At 54.6% G+C, this 17,625-nt stretch overlaps 2 protein-coding genes across 8 annotated transcripts in view; one reads left to right on the forward strand and one right to left on the reverse strand.

Moving 5' to 3' along the window:
- The window catches only part of DDX31 (DEAD-box helicase 31), a 69,572-nt gene extending 62,982 nt beyond the window's left edge, over window positions 1-6,590 (forward strand). For all 7 annotated transcript variants that reach the window (XM_038548929.1, XM_038548928.1, XM_038548930.1 and 4 more), the window contains one exon: window positions 4,445-6,590. In XM_038548929.1, coding sequence (XP_038404857.1) covers window positions 4,445-4,649 — 205 coding nt within the window. In that variant the 3' untranslated portion in view covers window positions 4,650-6,590. The remainder of the gene's footprint in view (window positions 1-4,444) is intronic.
- A 2,588-nt stretch (window positions 6,591-9,178) lies between these two features.
- Window positions 9,179-17,192, reverse strand: BARHL1 (BarH like homeobox 1). The gene is made up of 3 exons (XM_038546173.1): window positions 16,138-17,192; window positions 12,074-12,296; window positions 9,179-10,297 (listed from the first exon to the last, which is right to left on the reverse strand). Exons 1-3 carry the CDS (start codon window positions 16,601-16,603, stop codon window positions 10,003-10,005), a joined length of 984 nt encoding a protein of 327 aa, XP_038402101.1. The 5' UTR covers window positions 16,604-17,192; the 3' UTR covers window positions 9,179-10,002.
- Between the last annotated feature and the right edge of the window lie 433 nt (window positions 17,193-17,625).

Genomic DNA, 17,625 nt, shown 5'->3' on the forward strand with positions numbered 1-17,625 from the left:
TTAGGGCCTCCAAGAGTCTGAGGTTTTAAGATAACATGAACGTTGTCTTGTTAAAAATATTTTGGGGTACCTGACTGGCTTAGTCGGTTGAGCTTCTCACTCTTGGTTCCAGCCCAGGTCCTGGTCTCAGGGTTGTGGGATTGAGCTTCTCATTGGGCTCTCTGCTTGGCATGGAGCCTGCTTAAGATTCTCTCTCCCCCTGCACCCCCCTTTTAAAAAAAATGTCATGAAAGAGACTTCTTGTTTGGATAAGGACTCACGATGGTAGTTAAGTGTGCACGTCATGGGGTCAGATTTTCGGGGCTGATCCAGTTTTTCTGTCAGTGGTTGGTGACTCTGGGTATGCTGCTTCTCTTCCCTGTGCCTGGGATTCCTCACCAGTAAGGTGGGGTTGCTGACAGTGCCTGTATCATGGGGGTCGTTGGTGAAGGAAGTGAGTTGAATACTTGTCAAGTGCCAAAAACAGTACCTGACCTGCTCCAAGGGCCACATGAGTGTGGTAGAATTACTATTCAAGTCACATGGCCAGTTTGAAAGACTTGGATTTGACTTCTTTTGCCTTCAAATCCCTTCACCACCCCCGTGTCAGTTACGTGTTAATATATTTGGTAGACCTCATTAACGTTAGCTACTGTCATCCTCATCTCTTTAAATGTTGCCTGCAGGAAGTGTTCTGAACATCCTAAAGGGTGTGACAGGGACATATTCTGAGTCCCCGGGGGGCAGATTTATTGTCCAGTGACTGTCTCGGATAACCGGATAGCTGTTGGGGAGGAATCGTTAAACCAGAAGAAAATCTAGATGGAATTAAGGGAGTAGCAGACTGAAAGAAAATAGGCTTGAACATTTTTCAATGCTAGGATGAGGAAGACTTTTCTGAGCCTGACCTTAAAGCGATAAAATGGAAAAGAAAACATTGATTGGCTGGATAGTATATAAATATAAAAAAATAAAGTGAAACACTCTGTCCTGCAAAAGGACACCACTAACACAAGCCTGGGCTGGGGTGGCTTCCTACCTGGGGTGGCTCTCTGTGAGTCTGTCGATAAAGCTGAGAGGAGGTCCTGGGGCCCCTCTTCTGCAGCAGTAACCCAAGCAGGCATATTGATTTCCTAATTAGGCTGTGATTTCACCTTATTGGCAGTGAAAGTGGCATCTGCCCATCCTGCCGGGTAATCCAGCCTGGTGACCGAGGGGGCTCATTCAGCCTTCACTACAAGGGAGCTCCCTGTGGTTAGATAAACTGATCTGTTGCTTGGTAACTGCGGGATTACTCGGGTGGACTGGGAAGTCCATTCGAGAGGGGTTCGAGTATTTGGAGGGCAAGGAGGGCAAGAAAGTTGGCAAGTCCCTGGGAGAACTGTAGCTTGGCAGGAGAAGGAAGCGAGAGCCCACATGCACACGGTTGCAGGCCTGGGTTCAGAACATTCCACCTTCCCATCTGTACTTTGCCTTCTCCGCCCTGGGCCTCAGAACAAAGGAACAGCATACAGCGAGCTGGAGCTGGCCGAGGGGGAAGATAGATCCTGCTGCTCTGACAGCACGAGGCTCTGCAAGGCTCATCCTGAGGTCCTCATCCTGAGGAAGCAGTCTGGGTCTGGAAGGTGAAACGCTGCTTGCTCTCAGGACCACCAAGAGCCTCGGAGTTTGGTCTTGGGTTCCAGGCTGAAAGTACATTAACCAGAAGCAGATCATAAAATAGCTAGGACATTTTGAGATGGTGAGCGCAAGGCTTAAGCGAGACCACCTCCAACACATGCTTTCAGTGCTGTCCTCTACCACAGTGTGGACTTGAAGATCCTTCATAAACATGCCCACCAGACGGGATGTTCTGCTGCCTGGAAGACCCAGCTTCAGGGAAGGGGACAGGGTGTGTGCGCGCGCGCGTGTGCCTGCCTGCGTGGTGCCTCTGTCCATGTGGTCTTCGCTCTGGCTGTGGGGCCACTGGTTGGGGGGCTCAGGCTACCCCACCGAGCACCTTTGGCAGGGAGTATGCCCCCTTGCAGCCGTGCTTGCTCTGTCGGCGGTTAGGGTATCAATCGCTCCAGTCGGGTTCTGGTTATATATTCTGCTTTAGCTGTGGCAGGAGCGATCACTGCAGTGATAGAGCTTATGCTGGGGAGGATATTTTGACTGAAATTTTGCATATTTTGAAACTTAGGTTGTTACATTTAAAATTATACACATTGTGAGTACCTGGCTTCAAAAGGGGAAGAAGCAGCATTTCTTCCTGTCAGAACCTTTTCACTCCGCCTGTCATGTAACCCGACTAAAAATAAACTACAAGCATGAGAACTGGCAGCCTTCGCTTTGGAACATGCTGAGTGCTCCCAACTGCAGGCCTGTGTCCTTCCTCTTCCCGGCCCTCCGCCGGGGACAGTGGGCCACACTGTCCACTGCCCCACCTGGGTCACAATGTCCACCCCATTAGGAGAGGGGGCTGTAAGCAGAAGTGCCCTGGCCTGCCTCCTGTGTGGCCTTACGGGAGTTGCTTGGCACCTCTGGACCTCAGTTTCCTCGTTTTTAACTGATTGACCAAAATCCACATGCTCGGTAGCAGCCTGTGTATCTATTAAACCCTTATATCACTTCTGAGCTTTGTTCTAAGTGTCATCCTGTTGTTGAGATGAGGAAACTGAAGCTGAGACAGCCTTGCTCTGCATTCCTCTGCCACCCACATTCAGCCCCCATTGTCCCCTGTGGCATTCCTGTGTGAGCACAGGACTCTCCTGTGTCAAATCGTAGTATTTGTCACCTTTGATCCTGCTGGCCTTCCTCATTGTTCGCCCCTGGACCAGAGCAGCCTGGTGGAAAGACGGTGGGCTCGAGTCCCTCTGGTGTGTGTTTGCATCTCTGCCTCTCACCTAGGAGCTAGATGGTCCTGGGCAAAGTACTTATGCTCCTCCAGAGTAGGTTCCTTATCTGTGAGAGGAGGGTGCTATCACACCTCCATCATCCAAGCAGAGATTATATGAGATTATGTGGAACCCGGAAAGCGCTTCCCTCTATATTCCTAATCTCGCTAAGTATTGCCACTGACTCACCCAGGCACCCTTATGGTAAATTCTAACGCTTAAATATGGGCTCGTAATTATCCTTAAATTAACTTTTTTCCCAACAAAATGTGACTGTATTTCCCCCTGTGTCTCATGGTAGGAAACCATGTTCTGACTGTACCACGGATTTAGCTGCACTGTTGCTTGAACCCCACCTCGTGGAGTGTGCCTGTAATTAGGTGTAGTTGCCTTAACCTACTTATGACGCCATCACAGAATCCTAGAGCCTACTTATGACACTGTCACAGAATCCTAGAGCCTCATCTGTTTATTAGCATAAATTAGTCCTGTTGCTAATTGTTCAGTTTTATTTTTTTTAATTGTTCAGTTTTAAAGGAGTTCCATTATGTTTATTTTGAGCATAGCTTTAGTCCAGTCGATCTCTAATTTTTACAAAGAAAAGGTTGTAACTGTAAGTCACAGAGGGTGATGTGCCTTTTGTAAGAACCCCAAGACACCATGATACCCCAGGACACCACCATTGGGAGGTTGAGAGAATGGCCCACATAACAGTATGAGTTTCTGGTATTGTTGTTTGGGTTTAATATCGTGTCCTAAGAAACATTTACTCTTCCATTTTCATAATCCTTCTTCCCGTGTACAATTGAACTTCTACAAATATCTCCCTCTGATCTTCTGATCAAATGGTAAGCTGCTGTCTCTTGAAAACAGTTATTAGGATTCAACTTCGGAGACTGATTTTCATTTCAGCCTTGGGCACTTTCTGAGTTGGTTGGGGGCAGGGAGACCCCTCTCGAGCTGCCCCATGTCTGTGGTCAGCTGAGGGCTGCCGTTTTGGCTGCTGTGCAGACACGGACCCGGCTGCCCCTGCACACCCTTGATTTGGGGTTTTTGAGGTCAGAAATATTTACTTGAGTGTCCTCGGTCAGTGAAGAGGTATCTGTGACTGACATGCCAGCCTTCCCTGTTTGGCCTCTTTGTCGCTGTCAGGAGGAGGCCAATCGCTTTGAACTGCACGGAGCTCGCTTGCAGGAAGCCACTGGTGAGCTCTCACCGCTGAAATGTTGTTGAGTTTTCAGGCGGGTTTTTCCCCCCATCCTTTGGCAAACAGCTGGATCATACACTTCGTTTGCCATCAGAGTATGAGTGTGTATCGTTCTTTTTTTTCCATGAAAACAACATAGAACAAAGCCTCACTTTTAAAAATGCCATGATATTTTGCCACCGTTATGAAAATCTGTCAGCGCCGTATCTAATCTTCCGGTGCATAGAATATCAAAACAGGCGCTATTGAAGGGATTGTGCTTCTGTTAATACAAAAATGTCAGTTCCACAGTCTTGGAACCAGCTGCTCTCAGCCTCTTTCCAATGGGAAGGAAAAAAATAATAAAGTTTCTTTTCCCCCCTCTGCTGTTACTGTTCCTCAGGCCTGACCTTCATAAGAAGAGCCACAGTACACACCACCGCCTTGCTGAAATCTTGCGTTCCGAATACTCAAGTGGGATGGAGGCCGGCATCGCCAAGGTCGAAAAGCAAAACAAACATGCAGAGCCCGGCAGCCAGCCACGCATCGCCGTCTGTAGCCGGTGCCCAGCCTTGGCCGTGGGAAAAACTAAGAAACACTTTCCATGAAGCAGAAAAACCCTAAAAGACTTATCAGGGTTCAACAAGACTTCTCAAAAAAGTTTGCATTGTTGTTGTTTTTTAAACTCTGCCTCCACAGGCCTGGGGCTTGGGGGGATCCTGGAGGCCCCAGAGGTCAGGGCTGACTGCCCGTCCTTGCCAGGAGCCTTGTGGGAAATAATGGTGCCACTTTTCCCTGTAGATACATGTCCCTGACCCAGAGAAGCCACAGCCCTTGTCCCAGCATCTCAGCAGGGCAGGGGTCAGCGTCATGTAGACGAACCAGTTAATGCTTACCTTCTGTGAGATAGCTCATACTTGTACTCTTTTCACCAGCACTACACACTCATCTTGGCCTGCAGCTTGCATGGTGCCCCCTCAACCTCGGGCGAGGGCCTGGTGCAGCAAGCAGCTGCAGGGAGGCCTCTTCCTGCCTCGGGACAGGGTTCTGAATGAGTCTCCCGAGTTTTACGTTAGCTGCCCTGTATCAGCACACGGACTACAATGCATTTTGTAAAATAGGATTTTAAAAACTGGGATGCGGTGTGTGAAAGCGAGAAAAAAAAAATCAGCTTCTTTCCTTGATATGCAAGTGCTTTGTGTAAAAGGACCAGCAGCTTTGGGTGTGGGTTGGAAGGCTCCCAGTCCCGTGTACAGGCTGCTCCAAACCCCACGTCGCATTCCTGAGCGTGGCTTCCTTTTTCATGTCCACGGGAAACTTCTGTCACGGCTGATGGATGTACTGATGCCTTTTTTATTTCTTCTTTCTTCTTTTTTTTTTTTTTTTTTACTGTGGCCCTTTGATTATTTGCCTTTGAAGTCCAAAGGTACTGGTCTCCTACTCTTCTCCCATCAAATCCCACCTTGTCCTCAAGTCTGGGGTCTGGGGTCCTTTGTAGTGTGGCCCAGTCCTCAGCCACCCCTCCCGCTCTGTGATTCTTGGGAGGTTTGAAAGGGGGGCCTACCAATTTCCCAGTAAGTGTCAGATTTGGAGACTCTAGAGAGGTTGGAAGGAGCCAGGCCAGAGCTCAGCACCTCTCTGTCTGCAGGTGCTCTGTTGTGTCCACCTTCTCCTGTTCTCTTTGCCTTCCTCCTCCTCCTCCAGGTCCTGCAGCGAGTGCTGGGGCCCCACTTTAGTAAAACCTTCCAGATCCTGGAACTAAGTGGCCAGGAGAGGATTGTAAGAATTGCAAGGTGGGCCGTCTGCCGGGTCCACAGAGGGGTTGGCGTCCTTGCCTCTGTCCCTCTCTGGTAGCCAGGGTAGCGGCAGTCAGCTGACACCCACACCAGAGGACCCAGGGAGAGGGCCAGTGTGAACCCAGTGAGCACAGATCCTCCACAGGAGGGAAGATGGGGCCTCCTTACGTTGGCTGTTACATAGGAATTAGCAGGGATGCTTGGTGCAGTTTCTAACATTAAGAATCCTCATCCTCAAAAAAAAAAAAAAAGAAGAAGAATCATCATCCTCAAGCCCCCACAGATGTCAAGCTGACCTGGGGAACCCTGCCATCTTTACTGCAGTGTGTAATGGCTCACAAGATTTGGATGAGAAAAGGAGGCATCAAACTTTAGAGACAAAACCCAGCTGTGTGAGAAACAGGATTAATGCCGGTGATTGGGGAGGATCAAAGAAGCCCTGCTTCCCCCCCACCCCCTGCCAACCCCGACCCCCTCGTGTGCTCATTCCTCAAGCGGTCCAATCCGGGTTCTGCGTTCCTGGGGAAGGAGTGCTGGAACCTGCGGTGTGTGTAAAGGACTGTGATTCTGAGGTGGGACTTGTCCTTATCTGCTAACACTTAGGTGAGAGTTTCTTGCCATGGATGCTTTGTGGACCTGTTTCTAGGCAGAATCAATTTATTACCCCCAGTTAATAAAGAAACATGGATTTAACAGATTTAGGGTTAATATTATCTAAATTTAAATAACCTTAAAATAAATCTCTTTCTCCCATTTTGGCTCCTGACAGATTATACATTTCAGGCACCAATTAGGCAAAGCTTTGGCCTAATTCCACTGTACATAGTCTAATTTTGTGTGTATTTTTAATCATACCTCTTTTTCTGATTTCCCAAACTTACCTATTTCTCTGTGTCGCAAGCCTGATCGCCTGTATTTAAAAGTCACAGAGAATGTGGACATTTCGTGGAGTGTTGCAACCTAAAGCTGTCTTGTCTCCCCTCACGGGCCTGTCGAATGGTGGTTTTGCATCCAAACATCATGTTTGCAGTTTCTAGCACTTCTTCAGAGGGGCCCCGTTCCCACACACTGAAGGGCAGAGAGCCCTTGTCGAGTGATTAAGTCAGTGCTGGTGTGCACAGCATCTTCCACTCTTGGAGAAGCAAAGAGCCAACCGGGTCTCAGCAAAGGACATTTTGACAAAGCCCAGAGGATTCCTTTGATTTTTTTTTTTTTTTCCTTTCCTGTAGTGAAGGGAGGTGAGATTTAGGAAGAGGGGAATAAATGAGAGCTCCTTAAGGCAGGTGCATCCCAAACTGCTAGTGACCTCGCTAGTTAGCACTGCTGCCCTCAACATGAAGCCAGGGAAAGCCATTCGAATCCAAGCACCGTTTCCATGATACAAATTTAAAGCTGTTTCTACTGGAGAAGTGGCCCTGCTTGGAAAGGGCGCTTCTTGGGTCTTGTTAAATTGCCTGCGTGACCATCTCACCTTCTCTCTTAATCTGCTCCCACCATGAGGAAGACTCAGAGCAGAGCCTACACCTGTGTGGGGGCAGCGGGGCACCCTTGGAGTCAGACTCCTCAGAAATCTCCAGAATCCTTGTAACAAGGCTCACAGGGGGAATCTAAACTTGCTTTAAACTTTGCTGTCCCTACCCTGTTGAGCCTAGGTTTGTAAGGGACTGGGGTGGGCCGCTGGAGGAGCATAGGAGATGCCTCCTGGGAGTCTCTGCTATTGTTCTGCCCGCAGGGGAGGGGTGGGGGTTTGCATCCATTCTTTCTTTGTATTTTAAAAAGCATTCACACCCCGCCCCAGGGTTGGGAACAGAGAAGCCAATTTAGCCTTCTAAATGGATGAAAGCAGAAGCCCACCTCGCTGCAAAGGTTGTAAAGTTATTATTACAGATGGGAAGTGCAGGACAATTTAAAATATTGTAATTATAAACTTGTAGGGAAGCCTTGTTCTTCATTAATGTAAGATATGAAATCGCCTCTGAGGTACAAGGACAATTACATAGTTGAGAATGTGTCTGTGGTTTACACTGCCGCTGTGTAAATGTAAGGGTGGTTGCTCTGGTCTACCTCCTTCACTTTCACAAAATGAAAAGCACACCAGTGCAAGTTGTCCTTTGATAGATTTTTAATATGATTTTAAAGAGTTTTGTTTGGTCTCATTCTTATTCAATGAGATTAATTTAAAGCACTTATCCCCTGGGCTTAAGTCAATCCATGTAGGATTTGGGCTGGGTTTGTTGCATGGGGGGTTTTGTTTGCTGGAGGCTATGAGAGACTCCTTTCCCACTTCATTAACCCTGAGTTGGGGACAGTCTCCCCTCGCCCCCCACCACAGCCAGAGCTGGGGATTTACCAACCCCCATTCACATGCAAAAGAACTCAAAAGCCGAGAGGCTCCTTGACTTAATTAGCTGCTGTGCATTTTGCAAAATTAGAATAATACCCTCACCATCCCAGGAAAGAAAAGCGGTGGTGTGAGGGGGTGGAGGGTTGGGGGCGTCGGAGGGGCAGGAAACAGTAGCAGGGTCCGTTGGGGAGGGCTACTTTAAACATGCCCTCCACCCCTCCCCCAGGAGGCAGCCTTCTCCCAGAGCAATCCTGCCACTAAACTGGAGGGGGCTCGGCTTGCCGGGCCCTAAAACTTCCCAGCCCTAGACTTGTCTTCTGCCCTGAGAGTCTGAGCTGCAGGTGGTGTGTGGCAGGGAGCACCTGCGCCCACCTCCCCTGAGAGGGAAGGGCCTCAGGAGGTGACCTTGGCCCTTTGTGAACTGGAGGCCGGGAGTCTGGCTGGGGCCTTAAACCCCCCACCCCCTCCCCTGAGAGCCCGGAGCCGCGGGGCCGGGGCAGGGGGCAGACGGTCCCCTCTAGGTCTCATCTCTGTACTCCCGGGGTAAAGGAGGAAATGAGAAGGTGAAGGATTGGGGGGTTACCGATGCGGTGACGGCTCCCAGCGAAGGCTCGTCGGGTCCTGGCGGCGCGGGGCCGGGGCCGCCTGGGCGCCCGTGAGCGTCCGGAGCCCGAGCGCGGCCGGGGCGCTGGGCGGAGGGGGCCGGCGGGGGGAGCAGCCTCGGAGCCCATCTGTCGGCCCCGCGCCCCGCGAGCCGGTCACCAGCTGCCGGCGCCCTCGTTGCGGCCAGATGAGCCGGCTCAGCGAGGGCACCGCAGCCCGGCCCGCAGCCGAGCGAGCCCAGGCGCTGACCCCCGCTCCAGCCCCCGGGACCGGCTGTGAGCGGCGAGAAACCAGATGGAGAGGGAAGGGGGCGGGGTGGCGGGGTGGGGGGAGCCACGGGCTCACCTCACTGTAGAGACAGGAAGGTCGAGGCCGGGGATGTGGGGGGCCCTGCGCCTACACCCCAACAAGCCCGATCGGGCCCCTGCCCCTGACCACAGTGCCAGGGAAGAAAGGTGGACAAAAATCTATTTCCTTACTAAGGATGGAAGGAGGCCGAGTCCCAGCAAGGGAAATGGATCTTAAGGAGGGTGGGAAAGAAGGGCTGAGCGCCGACAGGCCCGTGGTCATTTGTAAGAAGTTTATTTCGACATTTAAAAAAGAGAGAGAACCCGAGGGCCTGGCTGCCCCCGGCAGGAGGCTGGAGGTGGGGGCTGGGGGTCGGGGTGGTGGGCAAGCCCCTTGACCCCTTCCTGCCTCGCCTGGGAGGAAAGAGGGCACAGGCCACAGACTCACTGATTCACGGACACGGTCACGGGCTCATGGGTCACGAATAAATAACTTCATATACACTTTGCACACCTTATGTACAGCTCTGCCCCACCCGGCGCTCGGAGGAGGGCTCCACGCTCCCCTCCGCCTGTGGGGTGCGGGGAGAGGGCTGGGTGTACAGCTGGAGCACGGAGGGGAAGGGGGAGAGTGCAGCCGGGGTCGCCCCCATCTGCTCCCAAGGAGGTGCCGGGGCGCCCTAGGGAGCCGGGAGGGGGGGGTGCCTGTATGTACATCCGGCGGGTGGAAGTGGCTCCCTGATGGCGCGGACAGGACGGCGCACGCCGAGGGGGCTCAGGGACACTCAGTCTGGGTCCGGGCCTCAGGAGACTTGGCGTACAGCCCTTGGGGGACACTGGCTGGGACTCCGGGGAGGGGCGTTGACACCCCGCGCCCCGCGAAGGGCAGGCGGAAGGGGCCCGCGCAGAGCCCCGGGGGCGGGCGGGCGCTTCACCGAGGCTGCGCGGCGCGCGGGAGGACGCCGGCCAGCGGGGGCAGCGGCGGGGGCGGCTCGCTGGCGCCCTGGAGTCCGTGGATGAGGATGCGGGGCACCAGAGGTCTCTGCAGGGCCGGCGGCGGCGCGCTGGGCCCGCGGTACAGATACAGCGCCGCGCCGGGATCCAGGTTGGAAACTAGACTCTGCGGGTAGAAATAAGGCGACGGGAACATCCGCTGGAGCGCTGAGTAATTGCCTGCCTCCGCCAGCAGCTCCAACCCGACCGCCGTCTGTCGCTTCCATTTAGTCCTAGGGACCGAAATAAACGCGTACCGCGGGGTCAGGGCTGCGGCACCCGAAGACCTCCCACCGGTCTCGTGTGCTTGGCCCAGAGCGCCTGCAGGGAGGCGGAGAGGGATCACACGAATTTGTCAATAAATAACGGAGTGCCTGGCACCGTGCTCAGGTGTCACATGCACCCGTTCCTGTGATCTTCTTCCCGCCTTCCATGGCTATTTATCTCTATTTTACAGATCAGAAAACTGAGGCGTTGGCCAGTTTTCCAGATGGTTTCCAAAGAGGCAGAGCCAGGGCTGTAAGCCAGGCTTCCTGACCCCAAAGATGGGGTTCCAACCTCACCACACTCTGCTCCCGGGATCGCGGGGGACATTTGGAACTGGGTTTTGTGGCTCCCCTGGGCATATCCAGCCAGGGATATGGGGGGACTTAGGAAGGCGGACCGCAGGGAGAGGATGGTGGGGGCAAGGGGGTGAGGGGTAGAAGAGGTTGGTCTGCTAGTGGTGGAAAGGGGCCCCGCGGCAGCTGAACCGGCAGCTGAACCGTGGAGCTGGTGGATGCAAACACCATGAGGTGCCCCTGTTGGCAGCAGGGGGTTTCTGTGGAAGTGCCCAGGCCAGAGTCGGCCACTGGGGAGTATGAGTACTGGCTGCACACACCCTCTCCACCACACCGGATGCCTCGGGCACCCAGCTCTCAGGCCTGTGGGGACCCGAATTAGGAGACCACCAGCTGAGTGTCCGCCTGGGGTTGGGGGTGGCAGGGAAGTCGAGGCCCTGCTGGTTCATTGCCTGAGCTTCAGCTTGGACCCCTGCGTGCACCTGGCCAGCGAGGCTGGGCCAGCCGACCACAGTCCCACCGAGGCAGGCACAGCCACACCAACTGCGTTTCCTTCCCTGAATTATTCATCATCATAATAATTGTGTAATTACTGTAACGGGCCTTAATTATTGATGCCCCGAGCAGTAATCGGTATTTATTATTAATGGGGAGATGTGTTCTGAGGCTTGTTTGTGGAAAGCACCATTCCAGCCTCCACTGAATGTGTGGGTGTGTGTGACCGTGTGAGTTGTGTCAATGTGAGTGTGCGCCTGCAAGTGTGGGTGTGACCGTGGATGTGTGTGTGAATGATTTCATCCTGTGACTGTGTTGGGGAGGGAGATGAGGAAGCAGCAGGTTCTAGACCAATGCCCACCACCAGTTTCCAAATCATCCTGTCCCCAAGGAGCTGGAGCTGGGTCTGTTCCTTCCTCGGGTTTCAGGACTGTAAAGGCTGAGGAGGCCAGAAGAGTCCCAGGAGAGCTCGGACAGGCCCTCCCAGCCTCACACAGACATGTCAGGACTGCCACGTAGTAACTCCTACCCTCCAAGACATTCTGGATACGGAGGCCACCACCCCACCCCTGGCCTGGCACTGCCACCAGGAGAGCTCAGTGGCCCCCACAGGGGCTAAGGCTAGTCCCCAGGGAGGGGGATGGTAGGACCCTGGCTCGGATGCAGGCAGGCCTTGGGCCTCTCTGGTGGCCCATGTGTCTGTCCTCCTGTCCTTGAGGGGGATGACTGGGCACTGGAGACCGAGTCCAGTCCTGTGGCTCTCCCTCACTGTGGACTTTGGGTAAAGGCCTTCCCCCTACCCCCACCCCCAGGCCGGAGTTTCCTTACTTTTACAGAATAGGGAAGGCTCAGGCCCTTCTCAGCGCCAGGCGGTGCCCCAGTGGGTCCCTTGGAGGGACAGTCAGGACAGGAGGGAGGGCCCTTTGCACTCCCCACCCCGCAGCCAGGCCTCACCTGCGGTTCTGGTACCAGGTCTTGACCTGCGTGTCGGTGAGGTTGAGCGAAGCTGCGAGCTCCATACGGTCCTGCACGCTCAGGTACTTCTGCCGCTCGAAGCTGCGCTCCAGCTGTGCCAGCTGATGGTCAGTGAAAGCTGTGCGCGCCTTGCGGGGCTTCTTGAGGCGCACTGGGGGGCTGTCCCGGGAGCTGGAGATCTCGCGGTCGCCCTCCTCCTTCACTGCGGAGACACAGCGGTGCGTCAGGGCCCGGCCTCGCCGCCTGCCAGCCCGCGCCCTCAGCCCCGGCCTGGCCCTCGTCGGCCCGCCGGCCCGTTGGTGGAAACCGCGGCTCCCGACCGCCGTGGCCCCGCCGCACTCGAGCGCGGCTCCGAGCGCGGGACGTCCGGGCTCCCCAAACCCTCACGGAGGAGCAGCAGGACTGGTACCTCCGGGGACAAATGATCCAAAGCGAGAGGACGCGACCCGCTCGCTCTCCGCTGCGCTCCCTGGAGGGACGAACGGAGGAGTAACCGAGAAGGCGCCTGGCGACCGGGTGGAGACGCCTGGGGAGGGGTGGGGCGGGGGGGGGGTTCCGGCGGGTGGGCGGCGTAGGTGCGCGTCTCGGGGGGTGTGGGTCTGGGCTCTGCAGCCGCACCCCGATTTTCTGGCCACGTGCGGACAGGGAGGAAGCTGAGAGCCCGAATGTGGGGAGAAAAACCCGCGTGGAGAGGCAAAAACCTGTTCACCCCGCAGCGAAGCACTGTCCTAAGAAACGCCTAACCCTAGCGATCGCCGGCGCCGTCCCTGAGCTGCCAGGGAAAATACAGGAGCGTTCGCCCCTCCAATGCACCTGTCCCCGTTGTCCCTGTTCCCTTGTCAATACAACGCCCGATCGGGGCTCCTGAGGCTTGAGAATGGACCCGACAGGGGCGGCTTCTTTTTTCCCCCTCAGACACCTTCGTTCCTGGTCGACTGCACTGAAAATGCGCGCTTGATAGAACAAGCTCAGTTATCTCCCCCCTTCTCCCTCACGCGCTGATACAACCCACAAGACCGTGTCCCCAAAACTGGCTGCGCGAGCTGGGGCTTCCCCCTCTGTTTCCGTATTTTCTTTTATGGTGAGTTTCATTGTGCGTGGCGTTTGCAGTGACAGGGTTCAGCTGAATGCAAGTTGATTTCTCTCTGTAGGAAACAATAATCCGGTTAATTGAGCCGCTAGGGAGCCAGATTTTTCAACTGGAAAGGCAGAGGTTCTCGGCCGGGAGAGCGCCGGCACCGGCACCGGGTGCGCAGAGGCGGGGAGCAGGGAGGGCCTGATCTGCCGAAACCTCACCGGATGCTTCCCTCCTGTTTCCACAGGGCTCTTGGCCCAGGCTCTCCCTGCCTGCCCCCTGAGCTGGGGCCACATTGGGGTACGTCAGCCTCAGGAGGTGTTGGGATGGGCAAAATTTGAGTTGTCTGTGCCCGAAAGTAAAGTTGACATGAGCATGAGGAAACAATTATTCAAACCTCAAACTTGATATTGTGGAAACCCTGCTTTTTGATGGACCGGCCTGGACTGAGTATGGAAATCCCTAGCTTCTTAGGGTGAGATGGGGGGTTGAGTTTGTGGTGTCAGGAACGGGTTGGATACTTGGGCTTTTCTCTAATCCTTCTTTGGAACCGGCTGGACCCTTTGGATCTGCACTGGGTGCTGCTCAGCATCAGCCTCCGAAACAGTCTTAGCCCAGTGGGGCCTCAGACTGTGGTCTGGAGGCCACATCTCAATGCCCCCAGAGTTCCAGGCCCACCGACCCAGCCTCTCCGAGCAAAGCGCTGGCTGGATTTCTCCACGGACACTGGCTCTAGTAGGCAGGACCTAGCCGCAGACTGCCTTACTTCAAAGCCTGGTTTCGGTTTCTTTCAGCATGATGATCGAGGAGCCTTTGATGCCAAAAAAAAAAAAAAAAAAAAAAAAAGGGATGGGGCTGACCTTCCCTCTCTACCCTCCTTGGAAGAAATTATTCTTAGCACGGAAGGTGGATGGGGAGTTGAATTGCTGAGATGCCCGCCCAGGCTGGCCGGCTGGCTGCCTGGCTCTCTCAGTGTGTCTCTTTTGCAACAAGGCTTCCTAATTCGGTCCCTGAAAAACTCGCCTCCACGTTGGAGAAACGCTCCAGACAATGTCTCAGCAGTGGATGTTTCCGCTTTTACCCGGGAGCTTTGTAAGTGCAAAGGCAGCAGTGCCTAGGGGTGGTGGTGGTAGGGAGAACTTCACCCCCCTCCCCTGCTCCAAACCTATTTAAGTGATATGTGGACAGCCGGCCCTCATCACCTCCCTGATCAGATATCATCAGGGACAGGAGAAGAAAATTGATATTCCAATTATCTTAAACGAAATCGCGCCTCAAAATCCCACCTACGGGCAAAGAAATAAAAAGAGACAAGAGCCAAACTATCTTTCACCTCCACCAGCACCAGCCGTTAGCAAGCAGCTTTGGGGATTTTCACCCTTACTGTAACCATAATGCTGGGGTGTCATTGAGAATTATTAATAACAAACCACTATGTCATAAATACATATTTACACTGCTCCCCCCCTCCCCCCCGCACCTGTCTTTTCTCCGGGGCAAGTTTTCTTTGCGTCTCTAAACGGGCCGGGGGCGGTGGGTGGGGTGGGCGGGACAAGGGTCGCTGGACTACATGCCTCTGGACCTCCTCCTTCCTGGCTTCTCTAGCCCAACCGGCCCTTTTTCTAGGCATGGCTGGCCCGGTGAGGCTGAAGGAGACTCTCAGTAGCTAGTGTGGGGAAGTGGAGAGCAGTGAGATGTGGAGCAGGACCCCAAATGGATTTCGGTTTGTGGTCAGGGTCTGTCCACAAATGAACTCTTGGTTGGGAGGAGAGCGTTAAAGTGAGCTTCCCTAAATTCTTCTGAAGACTTTGTACAAATAGGGTGGAGCAGGTGCAGGGCTCCCAAGACAATAAAGAGGTTGCCTTATTAGGGAAGTTTTATCTCATGAAAAGGGTTCTCAGAATTATTTGTAAGACGGAAAGAGCTCTGAGCAGCCTCTACCAGCCCCTAGTTTTCTGCTGGATGGGGACACAGAGCTTTCTCCCTTGCCAGCCCGAGACTCCTTTCCCTCCTGCCTCTTGACTTCTTCCTAGAAAGAATTTTGCACCTCTGGCCTCGCCAAAGAGCTAAAGTCAAGGTAGTGGCTGGGAGTGAGAAAGAAAATTAGGGACTCTTTCCTTCTTTGAATCCCAATCTTAGCTTCCAGATCAAGACGGGATGGAAAAAGAATGACATCAACAAAAAGATTCACAGAGGTGGAAAGGCAAACGAGGGGACGGCAGCTCCAATATTGGGGATGCAGGGAGGGTCACTTGGGAGTCTCTGGGCCCCATACACAGCCTGAAGTTGGTTGCTCGATGCACTTGAAATCAAATTCAGTGAGAACCACTGGGTGGGTGCAGGGTCCTCTCCTCTTGACCAGACCTCTGAACCTGCTCCCCACCAGCTGCTGTTTCTACTTTGAAGTGAGCCTTTCTTTTGCATGATTCCCAGGGCCCAGATCTCACTGGGCCCAACGGGAGGGAAAGCTCAATTCCTCTTCCCGCCTGGAAGTTCAGATTAAAGGGGGAAATTCTGACTGTTTTTAAGGCTCCGTCTGAAATATCCTGCTAGGTTTTTACTCTTCTAAAAGGGCGTTCAAGCAGAACCCTTGGGAATCTTCCATTGCTTCTGCAAGATTTTTTCCCAGAGAACCATTAGCCTGATAGGAAACAGCTCCTGCCCACCAGTGATGCTGGAAGAGTGGTCCCAGGTGAAGTTGAGAAAGTTCGCTTTTTGCATTTTGGGGAATCTCTCCTGGGAAACAGAGTGTCCCTCTTCTACTTTCTCTGCTGGGCTCTGTTGCTCAAAGGCATAGCCACGGGGCCGGCTGAAAGGTTCAGACAAGACCAAAAGGTTCAGCCCGGGCCCCGGGGGGAATGCCAAGTGAGCATGTCCATGTCCCTGTGTGCTTTTAGAAATATAGCAGTTCTTAGAGATGTAGCATGCCACCCACCCCCCGCTGCCAAGTTTTCTCCCGTTTTCTTACCTTTATACTCAGAGTCCGATGAGGCGTTACTGCCACTTTTGTCCAGCTTGTCTCTAAAGTCCTCCCCAGCCTTGGCCACAAGACGGCCCCCAGGCTCAGGGGCGGCCGGCTGCCCGCTGCTAGAGTAGGGTGCACAGGCCGCTAGTGGTTTGCAGTCGGCAAGGATGTCCCTGATCAGAAAGGAGGAGGTCACGGTGCGCGACTGGGCTGGGGCTGAGAGCTGCCCAGGCTGCAGGTGGGAGTCCAAACCTGGGCCTGATGCCCCGCCAGGCCGCGGGGTGCCCGTCTCCAGACAGTCCCTTCCTGGTGAGGCTGGTGAAGAGCAGTCGCTGCTGCTCTCGGAGCGAGGACTCAGCTCCAGGGGCGAGCGGCAGTCCCCAAGCAAGGGGTCCCCCTTGGGAAGGGCGGGGCTGCCCGCGCGGTGGGAGAGAATGGAGTCGATCCCAAAGCCATTGGAGCCTTCCATAGCCAAGCTGCGACCTGTCCTCCCCAAAAGCTCCCCACCCACCCCCAACCCCAGCCGCCGCTGCCCCTGCCCCTAGCTGCGGGCTGGCATGGGGAAGGCGGGCAGGGAGCCTGCGGGCACCTTGGATGGAGTTCAGCCTTGGGGGAGCCGGGGAGCTCTGGGCCAACCTCCTCTGCGCATTAGATCCAAAAGGGCTCAGCGCGTCTTCTGCAGCATCGCGCCGAGCTGCCGAGCCGAGGGGGGGTGGTGGGAGTGTCAGGGAGGAATGGGAGGGAGGGTGCGCCAAGTTGGGGAGAGCAAAGGGGGAGATGGACGGCCTGAGCGCCCCTTTGGCACAGAAGAGATGCGAGGATGTTGGAATCTAAATAAAGAACGGCTTAAAAAAAAGAATCCAAACCGCACGCTTCCTCCAGGCTAGCAGTGGCCGAGGGCAGCAGGGTCAGAACCGCGGATAGCAGCGGGCCGAGCCGCGCTACCAGCCGGCGGAACGGAGCGCACCTGGCGGCGTCAGCACCGCGGAGAGCGGCCCGCGGCGCATGGCGGGGCACCTGGCCGGGGAGGTCCTGTCGCCGCGCTCCCACCGCTCCGGGCCCGTCAGCACCGAGGACAGCGCCCCGGCTCCGCGGGCGCAGCTCTCCGCGTCCTCCGCGCGAGCCGTCGCCTCCCCCCCTTCCTTTAAAAAATGAACTTGTGTCACTTTTACTTTGGGGCTGGGTTTTTTTTTTTTTGTTTCTTTTTTTTTTTCGTTGTGTTGTGTGTGTTTTTTTTAAAGGGGACTCGCCCACGTGTCCCCGGAGTGATGACGCTGATTGGCTCCGGCCGATTTTGGGGGTGATGTCACGGCTCCGCAAGCCGCTGCCCGATTCCCTTTCAGTTTGATTAAAAGAGACACTGAATTAATTACAGCACAGACCCAACTGTTTACCGGCGATTTCCACACGGTTTGCTTTCATTAGGCCGGTGATGAGGCTCCTAATGAGGGTGATTAGCCAAGGGGGGCACGGGCTAGCGGGGAGGGGTCC

This window comes from Canis lupus, chromosome 9 (assembly GCF_011100685.1).
Source record: "Canis lupus familiaris isolate Mischka breed German Shepherd chromosome 9, alternate assembly UU_Cfam_GSD_1.0, whole genome shotgun sequence".
NCBI classification, from domain to species: domain Eukaryota; kingdom Metazoa; phylum Chordata; class Mammalia; order Carnivora; family Canidae; genus Canis; species Canis lupus.

Coding starts and splice junctions, on each gene's coding strand:
- BARHL1 (XM_038546173.1), bottom strand. CDS start 16,603: ATGGAAGGCTCCAATGGCTTTGGGATCGACTCCATTCTCTCCCACCGC. Junction 12,297..16,137: donor ATCGGACTCTGAGTATAAAG/GTAAGAAAACGG, acceptor GTGTCTCCGCAG/TGAAGGAGGAGGGCGACCGC. Junction 10,298..12,073: donor ACCTGGTACCAGAACCGCAG/GTGAGGCCTGGC, acceptor TTCGGTCCCTAG/GACTAAATGGAAGCGACAGA.